The 27,777-nt window shown below is 36.3% G+C and overlaps 1 protein-coding gene across 2 annotated transcripts in view; it reads left to right on the forward strand.

The window, feature by feature from the left end:
• The window catches only part of NETO2 (neuropilin and tolloid like 2), a 29,329-nt gene extending 24,889 nt beyond the window's left edge, over positions 1-4,440 (forward strand). For both annotated transcript variants that reach the window (XM_005526380.3, XM_088062212.1), the window contains exons 8-9: positions 386-499; positions 3,450-4,440. In XM_005526380.3, coding sequence (XP_005526437.1) covers positions 386-499; positions 3,450-4,030 — 695 coding nt within the window. In that variant the 3' untranslated portion in view covers positions 4,031-4,440. The remainder of the gene's footprint in view (positions 1-385; positions 500-3,449) is intronic.
• The last annotated feature ends 23,337 nt before the right edge of the window (positions 4,441-27,777 follow it).

Raw genomic sequence — 27,777 nt, forward strand, 5'->3', positions numbered from 1 at the left:
ATGCAGATGTTGAGAGACTGCTTCACAACATCTACGCAGCAGATGCTCCATGGAATAAATATATAATTGATAGTGAGCATGCAATTTTTAAGTTTTCATAGATACATACTAAAACTTTCTTCCATTATCTGTGTTTTGTGACTGTCTCTATTTGCTACGTACCCCTTTGGAGCAAGAACTGGTTTTGTAGCATTGATAATATGCTGATAGCAATCACTTGAAGAGAGAGAAAAGCATCAGATAGTGACATGCAAGAGAAGTGATTGTGTTTCAAACAGAGAGGAAGGATGCATGTTAAAACCACAGATATAGAAACTTAATAGTTTTATTGCAAGGCATCGATTACTGAAAATCCTGAATGTCTTCTTTCTCTTCTTTCCTGCAGCTCCCTGCTCAGGCAACACTTACTTCTGTCATAGCAACATGTGCATCAATAATTCTTTAGTCTGCAATGGCATTCAGAACTGTGCATACCCTTGGGATGAGAATCACTGCAGAGGTGAATATAGTGCAAACCCCAGCCTTTATGAGCTAGGCTGGTCAGTTTGCCTTTCAAGAAAGTAATGAAATGTCTTTTTCCTGGAAATATGCTGAAGACAGCTATTCTACTAATCTCAGGAAGGTGTTCCAAATTTTTTATTTAAACTCAGGACACATGTAAGCATCCTGAATATTGATCTTACTGTTTTAAACTAAATTTCTTTCTCTTCAGCATATACTCTATATTTTAAAAGGATAACAGCTGGATAAGAACTAGAATTTAGTCTTTTTGAGGCTGCATCCTATCAATTTCTAAACTTCAATGAAGCAAGGATTGTAGGGAGGGGTAATATCTTTTAGAAATAAAGAGATGAAAAAATACAGAAAAGTTTTCAAGCACAAAAAGCCTCTCTCAGTGTTGAAATAGAAGCAAGAATCCTCAAAGACGATTTTAAAGCATTTATTTAGAGTTGTAAATCACAGGTTATTTCAGGATAAATTCAGCTGCTGTATATGGTGTGAGAAAGGATGGGAGGAAGGGGGAATTGTTAAGCAGCATGAAATAAACATGGAATACAGACATGTAAATTGCTGCTTCTAGAACATGTGTTGGTATTTCAAGCATCACAACTGCAGTAAAGACTTGTTTCAATATCAGACTTTGTAGGAAAAATTCTCATAATTTGAAGAAATTGTTCTTCTGTTAAAGCACAGACATTCTCCTCTGCTTCAAGACCACTCAATTGTCAGAACAAAACCAGTCTAAGGTCAAAATTTTTTCTTGCTAAATGAAAGAATAGAATAAAAGCACTTAAGCTTGTTCGCTTAGGGTTTTTTGAGAAATAGAATGGCATCAATAGGTCTGAACATAAAACTCCAGAAGATTTAAATAAGTATGCCATTTCAAAGAGAAACTGACCCTTTCATAAAGGGTCAAAACCTTCTCTATAGAAAAGTCTTTTCTGTATATTCTTTCTCTGTAGAAAGTCTTGAAAGAAAATTTCTTTCCAATGCACAAATCCTGCTTGAATTTTAAAGTAAATAAACATTTAAAACAACCCTACTTCTTAATTGCATTTTAGGTAAATAAAGAAATTCACACCACTAATAGATATTCTAATGTAAGGCATATTGTGGAAGTATTCCAGTCAACAAAACTGGTCCATTACTCCCAAGTTTGAAATGTAAAACTATGCTTCCTCTAAACAATCCTTACCTTAGATAATATTACGTGTTCCCTCTTAAGTTTAATTTCTAGATCTCTTTCCCATCTTTACCAATTGCTTTCTGATTCTCCCCTAGGATCCAGACTTCACTCATGTACTGCAGTATTACCAAAATTAATTCCATAAAAACTGTGTCTTTCCTAGTATTTGTAAATTGCTCTATCTGGTGTTGAACAACCCATCATGTTTTATGTTGAATGCACTCTAAATTCTGCTGTAATACTTGCACAGCAGAAATTAAGAGACAGCTGAAGACTAGATCCACATTGCCAGCTAAGGGAGATTGATGCAACCAAATAAGCAATTCTTAGCCTTAAAAAGAGAGCTGCTTACAATTGTGCTCAGTTCCTGCAGGCACCCAGAGTTCTCATTTAGTCCATATCAATAGCTACATAAATCTGAGCATATTGTGACCTACTTATGCCTAAGCCCTGTAACACAAAAATTGATAGAGAAGTCAGTTGTGTGCAATTTATTTTAAGAGACTGAAGAAGACATCGCCTTTTGAAAAACAACTTCTTGATGAAAATATCTGTCAAGAATTAAGAAACCTAGATGCAGACAAGAGAACTGCCATAGCAGTGAAATTCATACCTCCCACCATGGATGGCACCACATCCCATGGATGGGATCTAAGATAGGCAGGACAAAGGGAGATCCTCCAAAGGTAAAAAGTAGCTCAAAGGAAACAGTCCAAGCACTAAAGCAGAAGTGTAATTTCTTATTAGCCAACTCCTTGGGAGTCTCTGCTTAGTATAAGGATTGTTTCAAATAACACATGATGGTGTATAACTCTTCCCTTGCACTGTGTGTGGTATTTAGGTACATAACACACATAGTCAGATGCCAGAAGCCAGATATCTGAAAATGTTATGAAAGATTTAGGCTTTATTCTTCTTCATAGTCTTAAATGCTTTTTTCTCACTTGCCAATGTTGCAGTGTAGGAACCTCTCAGTCCCCCAGGACAAGACAGTTATTGGAACTGAAATCCAACTGGAAAACTTTAATCTTCAAATAAGTATTTTAAATATGGAAAACCATCTTGTTCTGATGCTGCCATCTTGTGTGTTTTCACATGAAGTACTAGCCAAAATTGCCAGATGATTTGGGTTGGTTGGTGTATCCACCCCACCTTTTTTTTCAAGTAACTTGATCATTGGACTCTTCAAACTGGAATAGAGTTTGCTAAAGCTCCCTGTGACGAATTAGGTATAGCAGACTTACACAATAGATACAGCCATTACATTTCCAAGAGAAGTGAAAACAAACAGTACAGTCATTCTTATATCTGATAATATTTCACTTTTAAAGAAGAACTAGACAATTTTAAATCTAGGTTTTCTTCTTCAGACATCACTGGGAATGTTACCAGCAGGAGCAAACCATGGTAAGAGGAACATCATCTGTAGCTGGATTTAACCTATTTAAGGTTAATTTAAGCCTATTTAGCTCATGGATTTAGGAATACAGACCAACAGTAAAGGTTCAGGATGGAAGGCACACCCCAGCTAAGTCAGCAAGCACTGGTTCACAGAGTTGCACCTGCCACTGAATTATCATATGGTAGCCACTAATGACAGGGAATTAGACAAATCCCATTGACATACAGGTCTAGTCTCCAGTCCCATTAAGTAATTTTATCACTTGCATGGCAATCTCAATACAGTTTTGCTTTGTTTAAATACATTATCAAAAGCCTAGAAATGAATAAATGTCTTGTCATAATCCTTTTTTCTTTGCAGAAAAGAAAAAAACTGGATTGTTTGAACAAATCACCAAAACCCATGGGACAATCATTGGCATCACAACAGGGATAGTTTTAGTTCTTCTCATCATTTCAATTCTAGTACAAGTAAAGCAACCTCGCAAAAAGGTTATGGCTTGCAAAACTGCCTTCAATAAAACTGGTTTCCAGGAAGTTTTTGATCCTCCTCACTATGAACTGTTCTCACTAAGGGACAAAGAAATTTCTGCAGATTTGGCAGATTTATCAGAGGAACTTGAAAACTATCAGAAACTGCGCCGCCCTTCAACAGCTTCCAGATGCATTCATGACCACCACTGTGGCTCCCAGGCCTCCAATATCAAACAGAGCAGGACCAACCTGAGCTCCATGGAACTGCCCTTCCGCAATGACTTTGCGCAGCCCCAGCCCATGAAAACATTTAACAGCACATTCAAGAAAAGCACTTACACTTTCAAGCAAGCTCATGACTGCCCTGAGCAGGTGATAGAAGACAGGGTGATGGAGGAGATTCCATGTGAAATTTATGTCAGAGGAAGGGAAGATACAGCACAAGGTTCATTATCTATTGACTTTTAACTTCCTGCTGAAGGTGGTATCAGTGTATATACAAAATGCTCGTGTACAATGACAGTGTATATATTAAAAGTGTACCATATGCAGCGTGTGAGATGCACACACTTTTAGCTTATTATACTTCATTTCAGAAAACAAAACCAGTCTTCATAATTAATTCTTGCTGAAAAAGTGGTGGATTTCCCCAAGCTACCTATCTAGTGGAGGAGTAAGATGGAGACTTTGCATGGAGACTTTAAGATAGGATGTTGGAAGAAAAAACCCTACAACTACTAATCACTGAACAGTGAAAGCAATGACTACTATTCTCTTCTTCATACCATTTTCTCTTCTTTAGATGTCTGCTTTTCAAGACAGTTTTAATACCTCACTTGCATAAATAAAAGTAGTTAAGTGCACCATGTGTATGTCAACATAGGTGTCTTATTGTATTTGTCAAATTGAAAGTAGAGTTAGTGTTAAGTGCCAGTTAAGACTCACAAATTATGTTACAGCCATCTGTTTCACTTGCCTTTAATTATCATTTCCACACTCTATGCTTTGTGAGAAATAAGTGAAAAGGGTTGCTGCCTTTTAACAATATCAAGTGATATTAATTTTAGTACATTTTGAAATATCTTTGCAGCTTTCAGTTAAAACACAAGTGAGTAGTCATTTTATTCTAGATGCCGACTTTTACAACAGTTTTCGTTCAAGAAGGTTTAGGATTTTAAAATATTCTGCCATATATTATAGCTCCATATGGCGCACTGATTTCACAGCTCTGTACTTAGGAAACAATTTTGTTCCTGAGTTTTCCAAGTATTTACATAAATAGATTGTACTGTACATTTGTCTCTTAAAATAGCTTTTTACTCCTTGTTGCAGCCAATCTTCCCTACTGAAATCAGTGATGATACTTTTAGCTCATGTCCTACTTGCCTGAAAAGAACTGCTCTGAGGTCTGTGTGATTACTAGGTATATGAAGGTACTGGAAACAAAGAAATCACAAAGCAACTCCAATTAATCCCTGTGGTATCCTTCTTGTGCCCCTTGTTTCCACTTGCAAAATTGCACATTTCATACCTTTTTAAATGGTGGTTTGGACCTAATTTAAAAATTTTTACAATATAGAAGAAAAATTTTAAAATATATTCTCATTGTGGTTTTTAAGCTTTTTACATAGTTTGATACTGTACAGCCTATTTCTTAAATCCAAATCTAGCCTGTATGGAAGGCTTTCAGGGTCCCTCTTAGCAGCTCTGAATAACCTGCAGTTGTTGCATCACAATTTGCCAAGAATACTTCTCATGATTTCCAAATTAGCCTGCACTTTCTTCCCTGAGTAGTTTGAGTTTATTTGGGTATTTTTTTTACAGGAAACATTTGACTAAAGCTGATCCCCCAGCTAGCACTGGGCATAGCCTTTATTTACAGATGGATGTCAAACCATAGTGTTTGTTGTGCTGAATGTAGTACAAAAAAAACCCCAAAACCATCTTAATATATGACCCTTGCAACTGAAAAATCATTTATTTGAAATAAAAGATGAACAGCTGTAATCACAGATTTTTATTAGAATGATAAAGTTGGTTTTTTTAATGCTTAAAATGTACAACATTTAAGAGGAAAAAGAATGGGGAATTGAGTTTCTTCAATGCTCCCCAACTTCAAAATTAACCCTGTCTCATGCTTAAAAAGAACTTAATCAGCTCTTGTCTTAGACCCACAAGGCTGTATGTACCCTGGTGCCAGTTTTTGTGCTGGTCCCTGAATGTATTTCAATTTGAAAGAATGAAAATGGGTTTTATTTTCTGATGCATTACATGCAGAAAATAAATGTTACAAAAATCTAGTTAATTTTTACTCGAAAATTTTTTAATATTTAATGAAAACATTTGGTAGATTTTATTTCCTTCTCATTGATCTCAGGATAAAGTATCTCACAATGACCTATAGGACACACAACTCTATTTGTGACACTTTGTTAGTTCCAGATTCTTTCAACAAGTAATATGTAGTTTTACATGGGTTATTCTAATCCATATAACTCTTATAAATGCTAGGTTTGCATGACTGAGTTTTCTTTTTTAGGCATATTTTATCCATGTGCTAAAAATTATATGATCCCTGGTCTTTCCCAAGTTATGTTGCCTTTGAACAGTAAAGCTGTACTAATAAAACAAATAAGAAGCCTGCAGAGCCCAAGTCTGTGGAGAAGAGGAAAATTGAAGAAGTTCCCAAATGGCCTGAGTAATATTTCAGTCGCTGTCATAGCCTTGTGATTACATGGTCAGAACACAGCTGCCTTTTGGCTACCCCAGAGCTCCCACAACCATTTCTGGCTTTTGGCTAACTGGTTCCAATATCCCTTGGTGTGTTTGAGAACCAATCTACCTACACAGCCCACGGCAGGGTGGGGTTCAGTTACTGAGCTGTGCTTTAAGAAATGAGTCAGAACTACCAGAGCCATACTTCCACTTTCAGTATAATGAACTTCAGAGAAAAACTAGCTGGGTAGACTGCTGGGTATAACAGTATAGAAAGCTGACATTTCTAGAAAAAGAATCTAGTACTGGTTTAGCAGTCACAATCCGGTTGAAGCTGATGTTGTGGTCTTTAAACTTTTTTGGGGCATTAGTGCAAAATATCACATTTCATACTAGTGCTGTATCTAAGTACCATTAGCCTGTGTCTCTCTTAAATTCATACATTTCTAGGAGCATCCTGATTTTGCACTCCATTGTACCCATATCTGCAATATTCTCTGCTAGCACTGAATGCTCCTTAGCAATGACACACTCACTAGACACACACTGACCAGGAAAAGACCAACAGTATCGACTACTTTTTGGGATTTCTAACTCATTTTTACCTTTTATCATAGTAGCTTAGACTATCTGAGCAAACTATCTAATGAAGAATGAATGGTGATAAAAATTGTAGAAGTAAACTTACAGCCAACATGAAAATAAAACTGTCTGTGATTCACAACTCCTGCAAGTTCTCTGAGGAGACATCTGTATTTACAGAGATGATGGCAGTGGCACAGGAAACTCAGGTTTAATGCTGTTCCTGACTCCTCAGTGATCACAGAAATACCAATGTGTACTTAAAATGCACGGGATTCTCTCGTCTGCTGTAGACAAGATGGCCTCATAGCATCTACAAATTCCAATGGCATGTCGCAATAATGACTGTCTATTTTTACTAAACCAGTACTAAGAAGGGTTATGAAAAGAATTGTCATTATTTTACAAGAAAAGGTGTTTGTCATGTGAACACTTCACAGAATCTTTGTCACTAAAATACTCTTTGTTTTGTTTTACACTTGGTACAAACAATTCTGTACGTTAGCAGGAAACCTGCTGAATGAGGGGAAAAGGCTTGTCTTATTTGTACCTAAATAAGTTCTTATATCTTTGATCACAAAATTTAATTTTCCAAACTATTTAAGTACAATCCTTTATCTGAAAGGGTACCAACTCTGAAAGGGTACCAACAGTGCTAGTAGTAAAAAAAAAAAAAAAAAAAAAAAAATTTAAAATCTTAGCACATATACCTAGGAACATGAGTAAATTGCTGCTTAAAATGAAACAACTGAATTCAAGTGGATGTACCAAGCCACAGCTACAGTCCGAGTTTCCTGTATGGTCAGGCTCTGTATATCTGTTCACAGCAAAACTCGGTTAAGTCCATTTACTTTTACATGTCCTTATTTCAAAGTTGACATGTAAGCCCTATGATTGCTCAGGTCTGTTGAGTGTTTATCAAAGCAAGATTCCTAATCCATGCCAGCCTGAAAGATAAGATGATTTTACACTGAGATCACACTGCTAAAACTGAGTATTAATTATAATGGAAGAAAGTATTTTAAAATCAAAAATCTGGATGACTTGATTTATGCTTTGAAAATCAGTATTTACAGCACCCATCTCAATCTAACAATATAAAAGCTACTGTTTATGCAGCTGCAAAAACCATTCCTGTGACATCTAATAAGTATCTCTGTACAGCATCAATCCCCCTTGTAAATGCAAAAGCACATGTCAATATGCTGTAATATGTGACACCATGGAACTGCAGTTTATTTTCATATTCAAATTCCTTTGCTACACTCCATTTTACACAATCAGCTTAACAAAAATCTTTTTCCATCTGTTTCATAGGTCAACAACAGTAATTTCTGAATGGTCAACTTGTTTCCTCTTATTTCACTATTGAAGATAATCTACCATATACCAGATAAAACAGCTTAGTTTTTATAAGTCTGTTCTTACAGAGCCAGGCTCAGGGAGAAACAAAGGACTTGATGTCTTTGTACCTCTTTCCCCTAACATCCCTTAATTTATGGTAATATCTTGTATACTGGAGAAACCTCAAAAAACTTCATGCCAAATTCTATTCAGGAAAAAACAAAGTACTGTGATAAACCAAATACTAGGTACCTAAGACCTACATACCTCATAAAATCAAAATAATTTTCAGGTTTGGAATCTGCATCATTCTTTCTGAAAAATGGAATTATGTCAGTACTTAAAAGATGCACATCACATCATTTTCCCTAAATAATTCCTTCTCATCCCAAACACAGATTTCCTAGACATCTTTTACGTGCTAAAACTGATTTCAATATTTTATTAATTCATATCTAGAAATATATGCATATTACAATTTATAATTAGCCTCAAAGTTCATTATCACTTACATAAAGTTGCTTCTTCTTTCCAAATGTTTTTTAGGAGCAAGGATTACACTGTGAAGTATTTATCACTAAACCACAGCATCTGAGAGTTTAAGCATTACGTTAATTTCTGAGACTGTACTGCAGCTTATTTTCCACCAGAGAAGTGAGAGACTACGAAGAAAACTCAAAGCTCATAGGATTATCTGCTTAACCCCAAATGAATATGGCTAAACTGGAACAAAGTACATCAGTGTTCTAATACTCAAGGTTTGGTATTTCATGGGGATGTTATATCAGCATTAAATGGGCCTGTGTTTTTTTGTGAGAGTATTTCATTTGCTCTAGGTTTGCTCATTACATGTCTGTAATAACTACTACATTCACCTGTGAATAACACAAGGAACCAGGGCTTAACCTCTTTGCAGAGACAGGAGAGGAGCTGACAATTAACAAATTCTTTGTTTAAAATACGAAGGGGAAACAATCAAATATTAACCCCCAGACATTTCTGATACAATGTTTAACTCACCTCCCAAAGCAGTTGAATTACCCTCAAGATAGTAAAATCCATAATTCTACCTAACTAATATTTTAGATTCCCTCACTTCAGTAAGCACCCTCAAATACTCCTAATAACTTTGAAAAAGCCAGGTCTTAGGACTGAGTTTACTGGCTAGCATTCTCAGCTACTACTGATTATTATAGAAAAAGATGATTCAGTGGTTAATGGGGGTGAAAAAAGCAGGAAAATACTCTTGAAATCAATTATGAGATAAAAAATTCCTAGGAAGACAAGTCAATAAATCCCAAGTCTCTTAAACGTTATAATCAATCTTCCGTTTGTAAAGAACAAACAGCCAAGGTACATAAGGAATACCACTCATTACTGGCTCTTCACTGTATTTTTAATAACCCAACAGAGCAATTGAAGGCCTGAGGCCAAGTCAAATAATTTTAATTTTTCTGTAGTAATGAAAAAAAAAGAGATCTAGCAGAGTGAAGATGTTTGCTTTTCACTTACCAGAGGCGAAAGATTCTGCACAGGCCATTTAGTCTTCTGTCGTGATTAAATGTTATCTTTACCAGTAAAGGAAATTCTGGAATATAAAAAACCAGCACAAAATATCTATGTATAATTCAAGTGTATAGTAAACAAACCAAAAGTAACAGATACTTAAAATAATCTCATATATTAGGTAACTTTTAGAGCTCTGTGTGATTCCTAAGGTTATCACATTCTCCCAGGCATTTCTGCATTCTGTCTGCTTTAATACATTTGAACACAAGCTTTCAAATCTGTGCAAGAGAAGTAGGAATAAAAGAAAATTAAGTTCTTTGCCTTTAAGATCCAGAACTAAAGATTCAGATTTTGAAAGCTTCACTGTACTGCACTTTCCTCCCAGAACAGAAGCAAGGACAGACATTAGCATAAGGAGAAGAAATCCTTTACTGGAACTATCAGAATGTAAACATGACTTACGAATTATTAGAACATACAATTTGGTGTGCTTCATTGTTTTTTAATTGTAGTTCCAATTGTCCTTCAATCATTAACATCATAAGATAAAATGCTCTCTAAAGCAAATGTGGAATTTTGCCCACAAAGAGCTATAAGAAGTAGATTTAAATATTGCATGACCCTGTTTAAAATTAAGAAATATCTGGTTTAAATGCCAATTTATAAAAAGTATAAAAAGGTGCATTATATACATTCAGAAAATAGTTTCCATTACAATTTGCCAGATGTGTAACATCAGGATTTAATGACATTTTAGCACCACCTATAACACTGCTGCAGCTGAAAAATAATAATGCTGAAGAAGAGGAACAAAAAGCATAAACCCACTTCTTTTTTAGTACTCTCTCTTCCCCTCAGGAACACAAGTAAAGGCTACCAACTGTTCTTTAGCAACAAGGAGCTCAATGTAAGAAGTAGCCCTCAAGGCTTAGGGGAACATCAGCAAGAAGCAGAAAAAGTAGAAGCTATTTCTGCATTCATTTTCCTATTCCTAAATAGCTTGTGCATCATTTAAAAACAAGCAAAAATATGCAGAGTTATCATACAAGGACCACACCTACTGAGAGAAACAGATGTAATTTAATTTAGTTTTATGTGAATCAGAACTGAGGGGTCATGGCTTATCCTTGCCATAGGACTGCACAGAAATTAATTAACCCAAAAGATAAGAAACAGTCACCTCAGACTTTGAGTATAATGAAATATTATTTCTGTAAAACTGCAAGAAACTGCAGCTTGTTTGGTTGCCTTGTTAAGTTACCAACTGAAGGAAGTGGCAGGAAGCCAAGCCCATCTCAAAGCAGAACCACTTGTCTGCTGTATATTTGAAGATGTAATAACCTGTCTCCTGCTTGCCTAACCATGGGGCTACCTTTCCTTCTTTCATCATGGAAGCACTTCCAGGACTGATGGGAGAATGTTTGAAATGAATGACAAGTCAATAAATTGTGGCCTGTGGGCCCCAGACCAATCTTAACATAAATACCCAATATGATATATCCAGGAGGAAAAAATATATGGCTTTGATTCTCTATCAGACAGGCGTCAAATTCTAGGGTCTAATATAAAGTCCAGAAGATTGTATAAGCATCCAAAAAAACCATACACTCTCCTAAAGAGGAGGATCTGGATGTCCTATGAATAATGAACATTAGCTTCACTGAACATACTGGAATACTTTTCTACACAAAAGGTACAATCATGCTGAAAGATTTCAAGATGGAGCCAAACATCTAGACTGCTATTTTGAAGGGTAATTCATTATGTTAGTGATCTTATTGATTAACAGCAAACCCCTCTTATTAAGGTTAGATGTATATATTGATTTTTTTTCTTTTTAAGGGAGACTTTGTATAAATATTAATGGCTAATGCCTAAAATTGAAGAACTGAAGGACGATTTAGCAAATTAAATGAAGCTGGGTTCTCTGTTCTCAGCAGCCAAGCTATATAAGCAAAATGCCACATCTGATCTAATGTTTATTTTTACTATTTTTAAAAGGATTTTGGAAGAAAATCTTTGTTACAACCTCTTACAGTAAGGGAAAAGTTAGGTAGGAAAGTATAAACAAAGAAAGGTTAGGTTAGAAAAGTATCAGAACAGATAGTACACAACCACAGCCTACAAAGGGCTGAAAAATTGAATTGTGGATGTAACCCAAGGCATAACTCATGTGTCTCTCTAACACCAATATAAAGCTGCAAATTGAAAATAGGTTTACTTTTCTAGAGCTCAGAAACACTACAGCATCATTGAAACACCCCAGTCTTCTAGTGCACAATTTGTTTCATTTATTGCCACTGAAGTTTATCCCCATCTATGGGTCTAATCGGGCACCCCTGAATGATTTACACTGTAGCAGTTGGCTGCAGAGATGCATCTCTCATGATCCTGATGGGGCATAAAGTAGATAAACTACCAAGTTCCTCGTTTCTAGTGCAAAAAACCTCTTAAGCACAGACAAATCTGATTATTCAAGAATATTGTCCTCTTTAGCCTGCTCCAGCAGCAAACATTTCAAAAAATAGCTAAACCTATTTTCTCATCTGATGGGGCCATGCATCTGTAATGTCTGCACGCAGCACATCTAAATAAATGTATCTTCATTAGTTTCATGTCAGTGTTAGCTCAAATAATAACAAAAGTATCCTCAGACTGAATATGCTGCCAAAGCCAGCCAGCTCTGCTTTTTCCTACAGTATTATCATCCATTAATGCTGTCGATTATGAAATTATTTTCTATCCCTGTCCTTCACACCACCCGACCAAGCCCAGACTACTGCTCTCTGCTGTCTGTATGCAAATAATAATTCATATTCCAACTCAAATAAACATAAGGAAATACAACATTTTGTTCCTGTAGCAATAATTTAAAGTACTAATCCATTAATATCTGTCACAAATAGGGGAGATAATCTGCTAAATAGTTATCCAGCAGCCCTATAAGAATGCACACATATAATTTCAAATACGTATATTTTCATCTTGGACAACCTAAATTTAAAAGAAAATATGTATAAAGGACAGAAAGAAGGATATTGTGGAAAATATAAGAGGAGTTAGGTATTTCCTGTTTTATTAGCAGTTTACAGTCAGCATTAAAGATGAATAATGCATGAGTATCTAGAAATTAGGTGTTCAAACAACTGAAGAGAGAGGTAAGCTTGAATAACCCATCACATCAATCTTCAGGGAAACAAATTAGGGTACATTACTGTCACAGCTTTTGCTTGACATGGTTTCAGATTTTAATCCAGAAAGCCTTGGGAACATCAAAGAAATAACTTTTTCCCCCTCTCTCCTGATCACAAACAAGTGAAAAGGATTTTAATAAATCCTTTTAGCTGGATACATAGCTCATACAGAGGGAAAGAGAACATAAAAAAATATATTTCTCTAAATTCTGATTTACTATGGAAGAAGGAATGATGCCTCAGTTACACCCCTACCAAAACAGAAGCTTTTAGAAAATTCTTGCACTAGACAGCAGTTCACTGAATTGCTACATTAATGTACATTTCAGGCTTTGAAGTCAGAGGGCCAAAGTAGAAATGGCTCAAGAAGAAAGGCATGCCATGCCCCCTTTACAATTACATTAATTATTTTCCCCATCTCCGTGGAAAGGTTATTTATGTTATCATGTATCCAGATTTCTCATTTTCCTATCAAGACTGAGTGGGGAGACAAGATAAATACTTGCTATTTCATTTACAGAGCTTGTACAGCTCACTTATTTCATTAGATTTGTCACCACTTAGAGTGGTCAAAGTAAGAGCAAAACTCTTTTTACATCCTGATAAGCATACAACTGAAAGGCTTCTGTTCCTCCATTAAGGCCAACCTCCATTAAAGCACCCTGAGGGCAAAATAAATAAGCAAAAGAACATACAGGAAAAACTTACTTGCAGTGATGAGATACTCTGGCAATAACTAAGTCACAGCATTGCCATGGAAGAGGAAACTCAGGGGCCAAGTACCTAATTCCCGCACCCACTCCACTTGCAGACTCAGAAATCATTCAGTAAAGGTTGTGAGTAAAGATGCATCTACGTTTGTGCCTTTCTAATTCAAGTATTTCAACAATTTCAAGGTTTTGTCTGCAGCTGTGAACTGTAATTTTAAATACATGGCTGTACTACCATCATATCACAAAATAATACTGCTTAGATAGGAGTCATGGTTTTCCTTCCCAGTTCTGCCATTGCTAACTGTGTTTTCTTGGTTGAGACATTGGAGATAAAATTATCCAATTTGTCTATTGATTTAATTAATGCAGTAATAAAATGCAACTATCTGCCCTAAATATTACCAGTGGTGTGACAATACAAGTCTCCATAAAATTCAGTTTTGCTTCTAAATGTTACAGCAGACATGAAATATTCACCTTAGACTTTTCGACTTTAGACTGCTGTGTGCTCCTGAAACAAGACAGCATATGCATCACCATCAGGAATTTGCATTCTCCTCGTTATATTTTCCTCCAAAACAAGCTCTGGCAATTTTCCAGAGCTACCTTTCCAGTATAGAAAACAAAACAAAACAACAATGAAGAAAGAGGAGTATTAAAAAAACACATACAAATAAGCACGTAACTCAGGCTAGAGGGAAAGAAAGAAAGCAAGCAACATACGGAAGTTATCCACTTCCCAAACAGCTTAACCATCTTCCACTTCCTTCCATATGATTACTTCCTGTTGTGTATGGGCAAAGAGTAACCACTACTCTCATTTCTGCTAAGAAAACAATAAAATTGTGTTAAGACATATAAACAATAAAAAGCAGAACAAAACCTGACCACAATATCCCTTTCATGATTCAGGGCATGATGTTTCTGACAAATCTCAATCACAAGATCCTCTTAAAATTAGATTTAAAACTATGCAAAGTGAACAACCAGAACAGCAAGGAGGTATATGCAACTTTTTTGCCAAAATATTAAGTTATCTGAAGACATTAGCAGGATCCTGACTACACAGTTCCTCTTATCTAAATTCTCTCTGCTTTCCCTTTTATACAGGTCCTAAATATGAGCATTTGGGATGTATTTATAAATTAGTAAATTATATTTAGATATTTAAAAAAAATCAGAAGTAACCATCCACACAAAATCGCAAATACACCAGGTACATTAGTAATAGATTTCAATTTCCTGCACCCAGAATACTGGCATTGTTGTTGCTATAGGGATTATGCTGACAGTAGCTTTTGGCAGCATATGAACAGGTGAGATTCATTACTCAGGTCATGTTCTTCTAGAATAAATATTTGTAAACAAATTACTGCTTGAACTGCCATTTCCTGGCCAACAGTACACTCATGTCATCTAGTTTTGGGCACAGTTTCTCCCACTTCTAACAGAGAGGGTTCTAGAAGTGAAAGAAAAAAAGAAGTCACAGAATAGATTCAACTGTTTTACACAGAAAGGAGCATAACAGGAATGACTAAACTCTGTTCTGGACCAGAGGCAGTAAACAAAGCCAGGGGAATTGTGTTCTCTTTGTCTTTCAGAAGAAAAAAAGCCAGCAAAACAAGACCAGAACCTAGCAAAAACCTGAAAAGGGTGGGGGAAATAACAAATTCATTTTCTCTACAGCATCATCAAAAATTCTGACTTTGTAGTAACTTTGAATTTTGATTCAAATTAAATCAACACAATTCTCTAAAGATTGGAATGGTCACAGAGAATGGCAACAAGGGTTAGTGACTATACTTGATATTAAATTGAAATGTCTGCCTTTGCTGGCTTAGATCTATTAATTGATTTTTTTAAAATCTGTTATTTTTTAACTTATGCTCAGCTCTTCTCTTTATCTAGTGCCCAGTCATATTCAGGTAGAAAGTAAAAGCAGCCTTTCCAGAAAGAAGGGATGTTTTAGGTTACAGTACTGAACAAAATAGTCCATTCCCTGTTGAAAAAAACCCCATAACATTGCAAGAAAAAAGAATCTTAGTAATGGATTATTTACAGCCTCCAAGAAGAGTCTGCTTTTGTAGAAACTAAGCAGAAAATTAGAGAAAATGGAAACAAATGCTTCATTTATACCTGTGGCTATGAAAGCAGATTAAAAAAAGAAGATGAAAGGCTTCAAGTTCCACAGCTGCATATCCTGAGCCACAACAGGCTCAAAAGGCTATGCACACATTTCTGCTCTCCCAGGGAAAGAGAGGACTAGAATAGAAACTCCGAACTCCAGAGAAGATCCCCCTATCCTTTCAAAACATACCTCAATAACAGGTTTGTTTTTTTAAAAAAGTAAATATCAAGAGAACAAACTAAATATATAATAGATTTTAAACTGCTCTCGTATTGGAAACACTTGAGGATTGGTATTTTTTTAAGAGCAACCTAAGAAACATATAAAATCTAGTATAAATAATTCCCTAATGATTCTCAAGCCCTTTTATATTTATTGCTAGTGACAACATTCAATACAAGACAGTGTAATAATTAATATTGCAATTAATTATGGTAATGTTTCTTTCAGCTGAAGAAATTGACTGCTTGACAAGAGATAAGGAATACATTATGACTTACTCAGCTGAACAGTTATTTGTGTAAGCAGCATACTATCTCTGATAAATCTAGTCACATAAGTAATGACTGTGTAGAAATGAGTAGTTTTTATGATAAATGAAGCCCTTATTTTCAGGTCCTCACAAAAATTCATGTTCCAGCCAAAGAGGAGCTCTAGACACAGGCAAGTCAGGTGGCTGCCCAATGTGGAAGCTCTTGGAGGCAGCAAACCTGCAATAGTGCTGCCACCTGCTATTCCTACAAGTGATAACTCTCCAGAGATCCTGACAGCTGAGTTTGTGGGGTTTTTATAGCTTAGAGGGTCTTTGCTCCTCCAGGGTCTCAACCTTAAAACTTAGAGACTGAGTAGTGATTCTGTAGAATGCCTCTACTTCCATAAGGAAAATAAGCTGTAAAAGCCCACTTGCTTTCTTGTCATAGGACCATGGAATAGCACAGCTCCTTTAGGGAAAAATGTATATTATAAAAACAAACAAACACAAACAAAAACCCCCGAACTTTTCATCCAGATCTCTCTGCTTCTGGGAAGTTCAGTAGGAGATTCTAGAGAGAGCAGAAGGAAGATTGGCACAGGACAAGGCTTCATTCTCTGGTCAGAAAGCCCACATTTTGGGCTCACAGTGCCCTATTCTACTCTTATCTGCACCATCAAGCAAGAGGTCACACGATTTCTGTCTTTTGAGGTGTATCACTGATGTTTTGCTCATGTGTTTTTGTCATAGGGGTTTGAATTCTTTCTCCTGAGAAGAATGCTTACAATTGCTGCTCTAATACAGTTACAATATAACATTTCCCATCACTATTACTTTGAAGATTTTATTTCCAAACAGCCCTGACTCTAAGAGTCTGTCTCAGTGCTACTTTATCCAGCCTTAAAACATAAGGTTTGGAGATGACAGTTGAATATTACAGTCTTTGTTTTGGCAAAGCACCATATATCACATCTGTCCAAGTTGTGCACTGTGAAACAATATATCCTAAGCACTAGAAGCTCCAAAATACAGATCTTATGCTTTTAAGAAAAAGTGGATAAAACCAGTCCTTTTTCTATTTGGCTGTGTTTTCTATTTCTTGATTCAGCATTATTTAGAGATAAGCTACAAACTATGGAAAGTCAGTAAAAAGAAAGCTGAACTAACAAAGCACATGACACTAAACAGCTTATCAGCAAGACCTGCATCATCTCCTTGCCTGTCTCCTTCAAGTTAAAGGAGATCTAGAATTTATAGGATGCCGGTAAACACACTTTAGAGATTTGAAGCAGACACAGGAAGAGCGCAGCACTTGCCAAAGTCCACAGAAGGGCAGAAAGATATGAACAATCATTATCTGTGCAACTCAGCTGAAGAAAGCTCCTCAGAAGTGTGCAGTGAGAAAAGACAGGGCTGCTAAGTCAGCTGACGGCAGACTTTTCTGCCCCAGCTTTCCCAACTGACGTAGCATCAACCAACAGCTGCCATAGAAAATAACACATCACAGATTTTTGGGTCAAGCTGCTTTCCTCCTATAGAATATGGCCTCAGATTTAGAAGAGACAGAAAACAAATCTACTAGAAGGTAATTGTAACTTTTATCTGTAGATATCTCAGACTTAGATGATGCAATCCTATAAGTAGCTTTCAGTACATTGGCTTTTTTTTAACCTCTGCTAAAATAAAAGCCCTTTACTACACAATTGATCTTGCTGCTCCCCTGAAGCACTCACTTCAAGAAGTTTGAATTCTAAAACACCAATATTTATACAAAGAAAAATTACCTTTTGGCATATAAAGATGTCAAGACAATAGAGATTTATTAAGCATTAATAGATTTCTGAATGCATTCAATTTATAGTCTGAAGTTATTCCTATAATCACCAACATAAATTTTTGTTAGAGAAACAGCTCTTGTTTTGTGCTGCCATAGAGTTTTAAGAGGATACAGACACAAACCACTGATGCACCTTCTGCACTGCTTTTTACATAGAAAGTTAGAGGATGATTGGTCCTTCTTAAATGATTTTTTCTTCAGTTGTTCAGCTTTGAGATCAGCAGGACATTTTCAGAGCTAATGAATGTAGTGCTGTGCCGAGTACATGTCACTGGGATAGCTCAGAGAAAGAAAACAAAAAAGTCTGGAACACCAAGGGAATCCTGTTAAATCAGAAAGATGTATTAGCCTTGAAGCCTTCCAGGACATTATCTCAGAACCAACTCACAGACAAAGGTCAGAAAAGAAGTAATGAAGCTGCCCTGAAACTGTGTTGAGCAAGGAAGACTGAAAGACTGTAATTTAAACAATGTTAAATCGGACGGCACAGTCTTACAGAAATGCTTTTTTAATTATAAAAGCACAATTGGAACCACAAATTCAGTCATTTTTTGAAATAATTATTTTTGAAAATACTCATAAATCCTCATGCATTTGTCCAAATTTACAAAAGGACTAATCATCACTGCTGGTTTAACTTTTATAAGATCTATTAAAGGTAGTTTTGATTATAATGACATGAGACATGTAGGTATACAATTGTACAGGTGCACATCAAAGCTTCTGAAACCAAGCCCTAATTAAACTTCTTGCCTGCAAAACCATGTGTAGTCCACCTCTATGCTCTTCTGCAATTCTCAGTGCTCTGTGATCCATTGTAGGTACTACTTTACTTACTTTGGTGTTCCCCAGGGCTCACAGGCAGGATGAAAGAAACATGCTCCTTTCTTCCAGTGTTTGTACTGGTTCATGACTGCAGAATAAAGAAATCTGTAACTCTGTGTTTTTGGAGAATCGAAGGCCATGCCAGCTACAATTCCTATACTGTTACATGATAAAGCATAACAAAAAATTTAATCCTTGTGCTGAATAAAGACAGTGCAATAAAGTAAAATAAGTCAACTAAAACTTTGTTATGGAATATATTTAACTAATTTTTAACTAATATAACATTGTCCTAAATTCTGGCCTCAGGTAACAAGGACTAATACAACAATGAAACCAAAGACCTCCAGCCTCATAAATAAAAGCAAGTGCAACATATCCTGATATGTACCACTGAGGAAGCATACCTGACAACTAAAAAGCTCCTTAAACAGTTTAAGAATTGGCCAATATTCATAAGGAATCCAACAGTTTGGCTGGGGAACATAAGACAAACACAATCAAGCATGTAGTACTGACAACACTGATAGAGTCTGAATTAAAATGCTCATCAATGTAAATGAATGGTAAAGTGTATGACAACTTCAAATTTTAATTAAATACCCAAATTTTATATATTTGAAGTCAGTTTTTAAGGACAGGTATTTTCCAGGAATTTCTTCATTTATGGGCATCATGGCAAACTGACCACAGGGACAGATAAAATGGTGGGCTGATCTGGTGTACTGACAGTCTAGGACGTAAGAGTCACAGCTCCTTAGGACCTTCCAGTAGGCAGGCATGAGGTAACAGATGTTGAAAAGAGTCCTGTAACAATGAGGAAATAGGGATTACTCTTTACAGCTGTTATTCAGAGCCTCTAGAAATTCAGCATGAAAAAAGTGAAGCTGAAATCAACTCTTATTAGGTGTCTGTCCTCACAAGTGACCTGCTGATATCAAGTTAAAAATGCCTTAACCAGGTCATAAAGGTGAAGTTCAGCTCTACAAAATGCCAGTTTAAATCCCATGCACCACCTGGAGTTTACACAAAATTGAAGAAACACACAAGTCTTGTGTCAAATTCCTGCTCAGGAATCAATTTTGCCTTAACATGCAAAGCAAACTACAATGAGAGAAAGGTTATAGCATAATATTTAAAAGAAAATATGACATTCAGAAAAAAGTAAATATCATCATAATCCCTATAGCCTTCACCTCCTCACTAAGCTGAAAATGAATAGAATAGCTATCAGCTATCAGTTCACTCAAGAGGCATCTGCATAACACACTTAAAACAGGTATACAATTGCACTTATTTTTATATTAAGTCCAAATTTTCTACACAAAGAAGTTCTAAACACAATCCCAAATCACATCCATCTTTCTTTCTTTCTTTGTTGCATAAAGAAAGAAAAAAATGTAAAAAATACTCTAGAACAATCTTCCTCCTAACACAACCTCCCAGAAACACCAAGCCAGGAGAATCTTCAGATGCTGGAAATGATTTCAAGATTTCTGACATTTTTTCATTGCTCAGACTGACAAGATGAAATGAAGGCAAAGAATCAACCAGCTAATGAGCTACTTTAAATTACATTGAGTTTTGACGGCTAATACAGTTGTACACCAAATCAGCTGAAGGCTTTTCACCAATGCAGGCAAAATTCAGCACTGCAATATAGCAATATGGGCCAAAGGGCAGGAGGAGGAATTAGTGGCCACCATCCTTCTCATAGCTAATATAAAAGTGTAAAATACCTCAATCCTCCCTTCCCCATTACAATCTTTAGCAAAAATTTAATCTGAACAGTGCTAATATAATTTTATACCAGCAGTATACAAGTTAGAGAATATAAATGATAAGATTTATATGTACTGGAAGGAAAATTGGAGTACATTAAGACAGAACAAATACACATTATAGAAATCTTGCTATTAATATCTATGGTGATATTGGGCCAGAGTGGAGAATGAGGTAAATCTAGTTGTCCTGAAAAACAAGTAATTTACTACTTGTGTAGAAGTGTTTGGAATCTTAGTGTATAAATCTAAGGAGCTTACTTTAATTGTTCAGGAGAACAGCAGATGCTAGGATTAAAATCCTAATTTACAAAACTGCAAAACCACACAGACACTCTCTGAGCACGCTCTTAAACTTCGGAAGACTTCATGCACGTACTATAGAATAGAAAAAGGATCCTCAATACTTACATAGGTATTTCTATTTTATACCCAGTACTTGTCTCACAGGATTAATACAGCATATTCCCTTTCCAATGGATGTCTGAACCATTTTGTAAGGGATGACTCCCTCCTCTATTCATCTCCTCTAGCCATATCACACTTCTTTTGATACAGTTCTGCCAGCAATAGGAGGAAACTCTTATTTGATTTAGCTCATCTTGCTGCTTTGTTGTAGGCAGGCTCTGTGCCCTCTGTCAGCTCAGAACCAGCACTGAACTCTCGTCTCCCCCTGTCATGGCAGTGCTTGACTCTCACAGGGCATTAGCCAAGATGTTTCCTGTCAGGAGCACTGAGCTATTATTGCCCACATGTTCCCACACTTTACAGGATCAGCAATGCTGAAGGTAGAGTGCTTGTGAGCTGCAGCAATGCTGGAGGGCAGCTGGGCTCATTACTCACTTCTCCAGCTGGAAGCAGAGTATTTATTGCTGTGAGACCTTACCCCACCAGGGCACCTCAGCCCCGAAATTATCAATACATATATATATACTCAGCCAAAGTCAGCTGCTCACTTAATTCTCAGCATGTCAAAACCAGGCACAGTAATTTTATTACCTGAGCCAGATCAGCTTGATTAATTGTGATTGTTCCTGGGTTTAGCCAACAGAACTGAATGAATTAAAGGCCCCAAGGTTTCAGATTTTTTTCCCCTATATAAGCTAAACTGTTTTCAAACTTAATAAGGCAACAACCACTTTGCAATACACAGATCATTTTCCCACACACAGTTCAAAAAAGCTCTTCTGCCCTACTCAGTGAATGTAGTTAGGAAGCCAGTCTGCACCATGACACCAGCTCTATGCTGGCATACCAAAGTAAAAAGACACAAATCTTAGCTTGATTGTTATATAAGTTATAAATTATGAAAGAGAAAAGCTGAGCCTCTTAAAAGGATGTATTTTTTAAAGTCTGTCCTGAAACCTGAAATCCCTTGAAATTATCCCCGAGGCGATGCTAACCTACTTGCCTAGAAATGAAAATTTTCACAGCAAATCACTATTACAAATATATCTATATAATATAGTGAACTATATATGCATAACTCACTCAGGATGCTACCTTAAACATGCTGACATTGTTAGTCAGAAATAAGCAATACAGTTTCTACAGTGTATTTTAAAATATTATTGATATTGTTACTACATCCCTTTCTTAAAATGCACATACACACAAATCACACCCTAGAATTTAACAACTTGAATTGCCCTGTTTTGTCCTTAGACTTTTACTTTACACTCTCTGGTTTCTGCCATCCAGTGATTTGGCAGCAGAGCATTTTATCTCTGTTAAATGACAAACTACATTCCTACAATCAAGAATACTACTGAAAAAGCTTCTCTCAGTCTCTTCTGTACTTTGAATAATGAAGTTTTCCCTTTCAGCTTGTAATCAGAAGTCCCAGGATCATTGCCAAATGTGTGTTTCTTGGATACCAGGCAAAGGCTTCCTGTCTACCATTTAGTTCTTTAGTTTCATTTTCTGAGTCAAGCTGAAGGCTCCAAAAAATATTCATTCACAGTTTACAGACTTGCAAAAAGGAAAAGGTTGTCTTCAGTAACTCTTAGCAATCAAAAAAAGGAAAACAGAAAATTTAATGTTGACTGTTTAAGTTCAAAACTTTTTTCTGATTGACTATTTCACTAAAAATCACTGAAGTAACATGAAAAAGGGCAATGAGATATGAAAAAGGGCAATGAGATACAGGTGCTGTCATAATTTGGATACCTAGGAAATAATCTCTAAACTGGTTAAAGGAGTAAGATTTTTCTCTTGTTTCCTCAAAAGTGAAAGATCAGGAAGTAAAAAATTCCCTTAACAAACAAAGCTTGATCTCTGCTGAAAGAAAACACAGGGTGTTTCAAGTCCTAGCTATGACCCTGAGACACTCATGAGAGGTGGTTGCACTTCCCATGAAATGAAACAGAAAAATGGCTTTGGTTGCCACTCTCCATGACACAGCACTTCCCTACACTGCCCTGTTGCTACAGGACCTATTGCAAACCTAAGTCACCCTCTGCTTTCAGTTTCTTTGCCATTTACTAATATTTTTCCCCCTTTTCTGCTGTCACCTATAGGTTTCAAAATGTATTATTCTCCTTTCTTTTTGAAAGCATGACGTTATTCTTCTCACTATTGTTTCTGTTACCAGGTCCAAACTGGAAGCACTGGGTTGTATTCAAATTGGTTTCCCCAATACCAAAATAGAACCGACAGAACTATCTGACCACACAATATGGACCATATTTTTCCGAAAATGGCAATTTATTAAATTTGCAGAAGTCCCATTACCAAAATTATTCCAAATTTAATTTACTGTCAGTTTAGTAGATTGTGTTTCTAAGCCTCTATTTTCAAGTTACTATGGAAACAATTCCTGATACTTGCGTCCTAACCGAAAATTTAAGATGAGTAATTTTAATGTAAAACGTTTAGCGTGACAAAGTGAAGTTTAAGGGGGGTTAAGCAGGATTTTAGGTGTGGGCACGGTAGAGGCAGGTTCAGGTGGGACCGGAGTCATTTCCCGAGCAAGAGCTCCCTCGAGCGGCGAGAGCGGCAACCCGGGGGCTCCGCAGCGAGCAGGGGACACACGGGCCCAGACCCCCGGCTGCCCAAGAAAAATCATTCCTTTCATGAAAGGAGACAATTAAGAGGAACAAATAATACCCAGGACATAAGGAAGTTCATAAGCTTACGGTAATTTAATTTACTCAGGTTAGCTGCATCCCCAACTGTCACAACACATATATTTTTTAAAAAAGTTACCAACATTACTTAGTTTTGAGAACTGCTACATTTTAAACAACAGACTTCTCTACTTTTTTTTTTTCTTCAATATTTACTGATAAAAATGAGAAAGGAACAAGAATGTTCTTTGAACTGCATGCTTCAGTTTTAACCAGAAATGAAGTATGCCCATTTCATCTTATTTGAGGGGGACTAACTTATTTTGAGATAGAAATAAGATTTCAAAGTTCATATTTATCTGAAGCTACTCAAAATGAACAACCATAATTGTTCTTCTAGTGTGCCTCCTTTTCTGACAATCAAGGCAGAACAGGAAGATTTCAGCAAGGCAAGCCACCCTACACTGCTTTCAGCACCAGGAATAGCCCCAATCCTTATCACAGAGCCAGTCTGCTTCACTTCCACATGGAAAATTTCTGGGATGCAGGAAAAAAGCAAATAAGCAGCAAGAGAAACGAGTTTATGTCCTTTACCACAAACTTTTCCTAGAGGGAGCTGCTAGCATGCAACACAGCACCAAGCACACCCTGATGACATCCATCGTTTGGCAAACGATCTTAAAAAACCTGTTCCCTCTGAGAGGGTTGGAAAAGCATTCCAGGGAGAGACCTGGCCTTGAGAAAAGAAGAGATTTCTCAAGCTTCACACTTCTAGTTAAGAAGTATTTTGTCAGTGACTGCCGGCTGGGTAGTAGCCAGGGAGTGGGTGCAAATTTGCAGGGGGGTGCAGGGGGTATCCCCTTGCAGAGATAAATAAAGTAGAATGAAGAATTTGTGTCGTTTCTCTTGGAATTTTTTTCATAGGCAACAGATCCCAAATTCCTTCATTCCTTGATTCCTTACAGAGATGAGAAAACAAAAAAAACCAAACAAACAAAACCTCCAATACTTGTCTGATATGCTAAGCTGCATGTCCAACATAATACAGACTATTTAAATTACATTTAAAAGGTGGAAAAATTTCATACACAAAATAGTCCAATTCCCTTCTCAGTACCCTTTTGTCTGGACTCTTCCCATTTCCTGATTAATTTGCAAATCAGATTTTAGTTGGAGATGCTGCATTTAGCTCATGGAAAGGATAACTACTGTGCTCTATTAGAAACATTAACCAAAATGCATCATTGGGGAAAATTCCTTAGAACAATAGCTTAATATCACAGATAGTCTTAGCTGAGAACAAGGCAGTCTGGCCTTATTTCTGGGGAAGTTTGATTAGATGCCCTTAAAACTCCCAACCTCATATGAGAACCCTGTGACCAAATCAGGAGAGCCATCTTTGAATATGTTAAGTATTATTGTTTCTCACAAAACCTGTAATTATTTTTATTCTGGCCTTTTTTGCCCACTTTGAATTACAAAAAAAAAAAAAAGTTATTAAATAATACAGGAAGGGACTCTATTTCCTCACCTTTCCCCCTTCCCAGACTTCTCAGAAGAAGTCAGAAATGAGTCATTATTCAAGAGGAGTATGATGATGATGACAAGTGAACTTATTTTTCACATTTTCACAGAGTACAAAGGTAACAGATGCATGAATAGACAATTCCTGCTTCTAATACAAGAGAGGATCTGCAAGTGAATTTTAGTATTTCTCTCCCCTAAGTTACGTACTATTCCTGCAGGCTAAGAAGATTGGTGGTAGCTGAAAGGCAAAAACTTCACTTTCAGATACTCTGTCCACATTATTAGTTCAGTGACAGATAAAAAACTACTCCCATTTTAACTTGTAATTCAAACATGCTTCAAATTGGAAAGATCAGACTGACATCGGGTAAAGCTCCAGACTTGCACTTATGTTGAAATCAATGGTAAAAGTCAGATCAACTGGAGCAAGTCTGAAGCTAAAGTTTTGAAGTAACCTTTAAAACTACAACAAATATTGCAATAGGTATTGGTACATGGTTAAAAAAACTCATAAAAATCTCTTTATAAGGATAGATGTGTCCTTTACTACACAGCTCTGAAACAGCACTCTTGAACTGGTTAAGAAATACTGCTCCAGCTTGTAAAAGTGCTTCATTTTAGAAAGCTCCAAATGTGACAATCCTCTGCACTTTTTTCTAAGCACAAAGATCTATCTTGTACATAAAATTTTTATCAGATGCACTTTCTCCAAAATAACACAACTCTAGACATCAAAGTTTTGTCTATATAAAGTACAAGAGAAAATGCAGATACCTCCATAACTTAACATGAAACATTACTCTTTGTTATTTGTTTTGTAGCCTTTGCACTCATGAAAATAACTGTACTGAAATATTTTGTGTAAACTAATTTATCTGAGACACAATGTAAACCACAAAGAGTGTGTACAATGGAAAATGGAAATGTAGAAATCTGATATTCAGCAATTTCTAATAAATTCCTTATGCATTTCCTAAACACTGATTATAAGTGTGTCGATCTAGTAATAATTTGACTCTTAGCTATATTGAAATTACAAATATAAGCTTAAAGCATAGATGAAAGAGTCACTATTCATCATCAGCTGGAATTCAGTAACAGCTTTCAGGAATCTCTTTACCCTGTTGAAGGACAAGATTCTGTCAAAAGCTGGGCTGGCTTTGTTTAAAACAGATAAAGGGTAAGCTGATGAGCAGGTATGCTTTCCTCTATAGAATAAATAAGTTATTCAGTAAATTGTTTCTACAGAATACTTCCATTATAGTTGACACGTGTCTAGCACTACCTTACCACCACGATTCACAGCCATTCCCTCTCCCCCTATTTTAGAGGGTCTAGTTTACATCTACTAGCTGCAACATACTTCAGGAAAATCTAAATAGACCTAAAGGTGTAGCAACAGGATATTTACATTTATGTGACATGAAAATGTCCTTGTTACTCTCCTTTTATTGAGAACAGGCCTTCACATAAAGAACAGATACAACGCAAAGTAGGAAGTGACAGAATGGGTTTTTTCACTAAGAATGTTTCCACCCATTACAGAAAGCAGGTCCTAAGAGGAGAGACTGTTCAGCAGATCAAGAAGATGCAAACTTTAGCTGAATCCAAATTTTAAGCATGAAAATACAAAACCTGTGTAAACGCGTGGTTGCAATACAGAGATGGTGGGTTTGCAGGTGTTTTTACTAAATGTAGCCTTTATCTTAAGAATGTCTTTTGTTCTGACTCCACACAGAGTTAAGTGCACACAACCAGCAGGGCTTCAGAGTAATGTTCATGAAGAGTTCCTAGAGTGTAAGTGAACTTGAATTGTCAGTAAAATCACAAGATGGCATGCTCCCAACTCAGGGACGTTCTGCATATTAGAAAAAAGAAAATTCTTATTTAAAGTAGCGAATGCAAGTATAACACAGTTACACTACAAACCATGGTAACTGAAAGAAACAAACAGCAAGGCCACTTCTTACAGCTCAGCTGTCACATGCACTATCACACCCTAATCAACTGAAACACTTTTTCCAAAAACAAACCTTATTAAAAATATTTTTGTCTACCATGAATACAGTAGCACTGAGTTCTTTACATTAGGAAAAGAAGGAAGCTGGACTTCACGCAGGAATTTTTATAACAGAGAGAGACTGCAACAAGGCTTACTGATTTTTTTCAGCATTGATTTTTATAGTTTTCCTTCAAAATCATATTTCAGCAAAGATGTTTTGATTTTGCTCGTTTTTTATACAAATTATGGGCTTGAAATGAACTTCTCACAAGCATTCTCAAGTCTTAAGTTTGTATCTTTAAGGGATATTAAGAAAAAAATCTAAAGAACACTTCTTTTTGCTTAAGGGAAAACATTGATTCCTTACAGAAACTAATTTTCACAACACCTTTTTCCACTATTGATATCCATATAACATACCTGTATCACACTTCTATTGCAATAAGCTCTGCATTCCATAAAAATCCCCTAAAACACAATTTTAACACATCAGGAACAACAGACAAGCCAAACAACTA

The sequence above is a fragment of the Pseudopodoces humilis genome, chromosome 14 (genome assembly GCF_049639895.1).
Source record: "Pseudopodoces humilis isolate 2021_Gansu_Grassland_sample_001 chromosome 14, ASM4963989v1, whole genome shotgun sequence".
NCBI classification, from domain to species: domain Eukaryota; kingdom Metazoa; phylum Chordata; class Aves; order Passeriformes; family Paridae; genus Pseudopodoces; species Pseudopodoces humilis.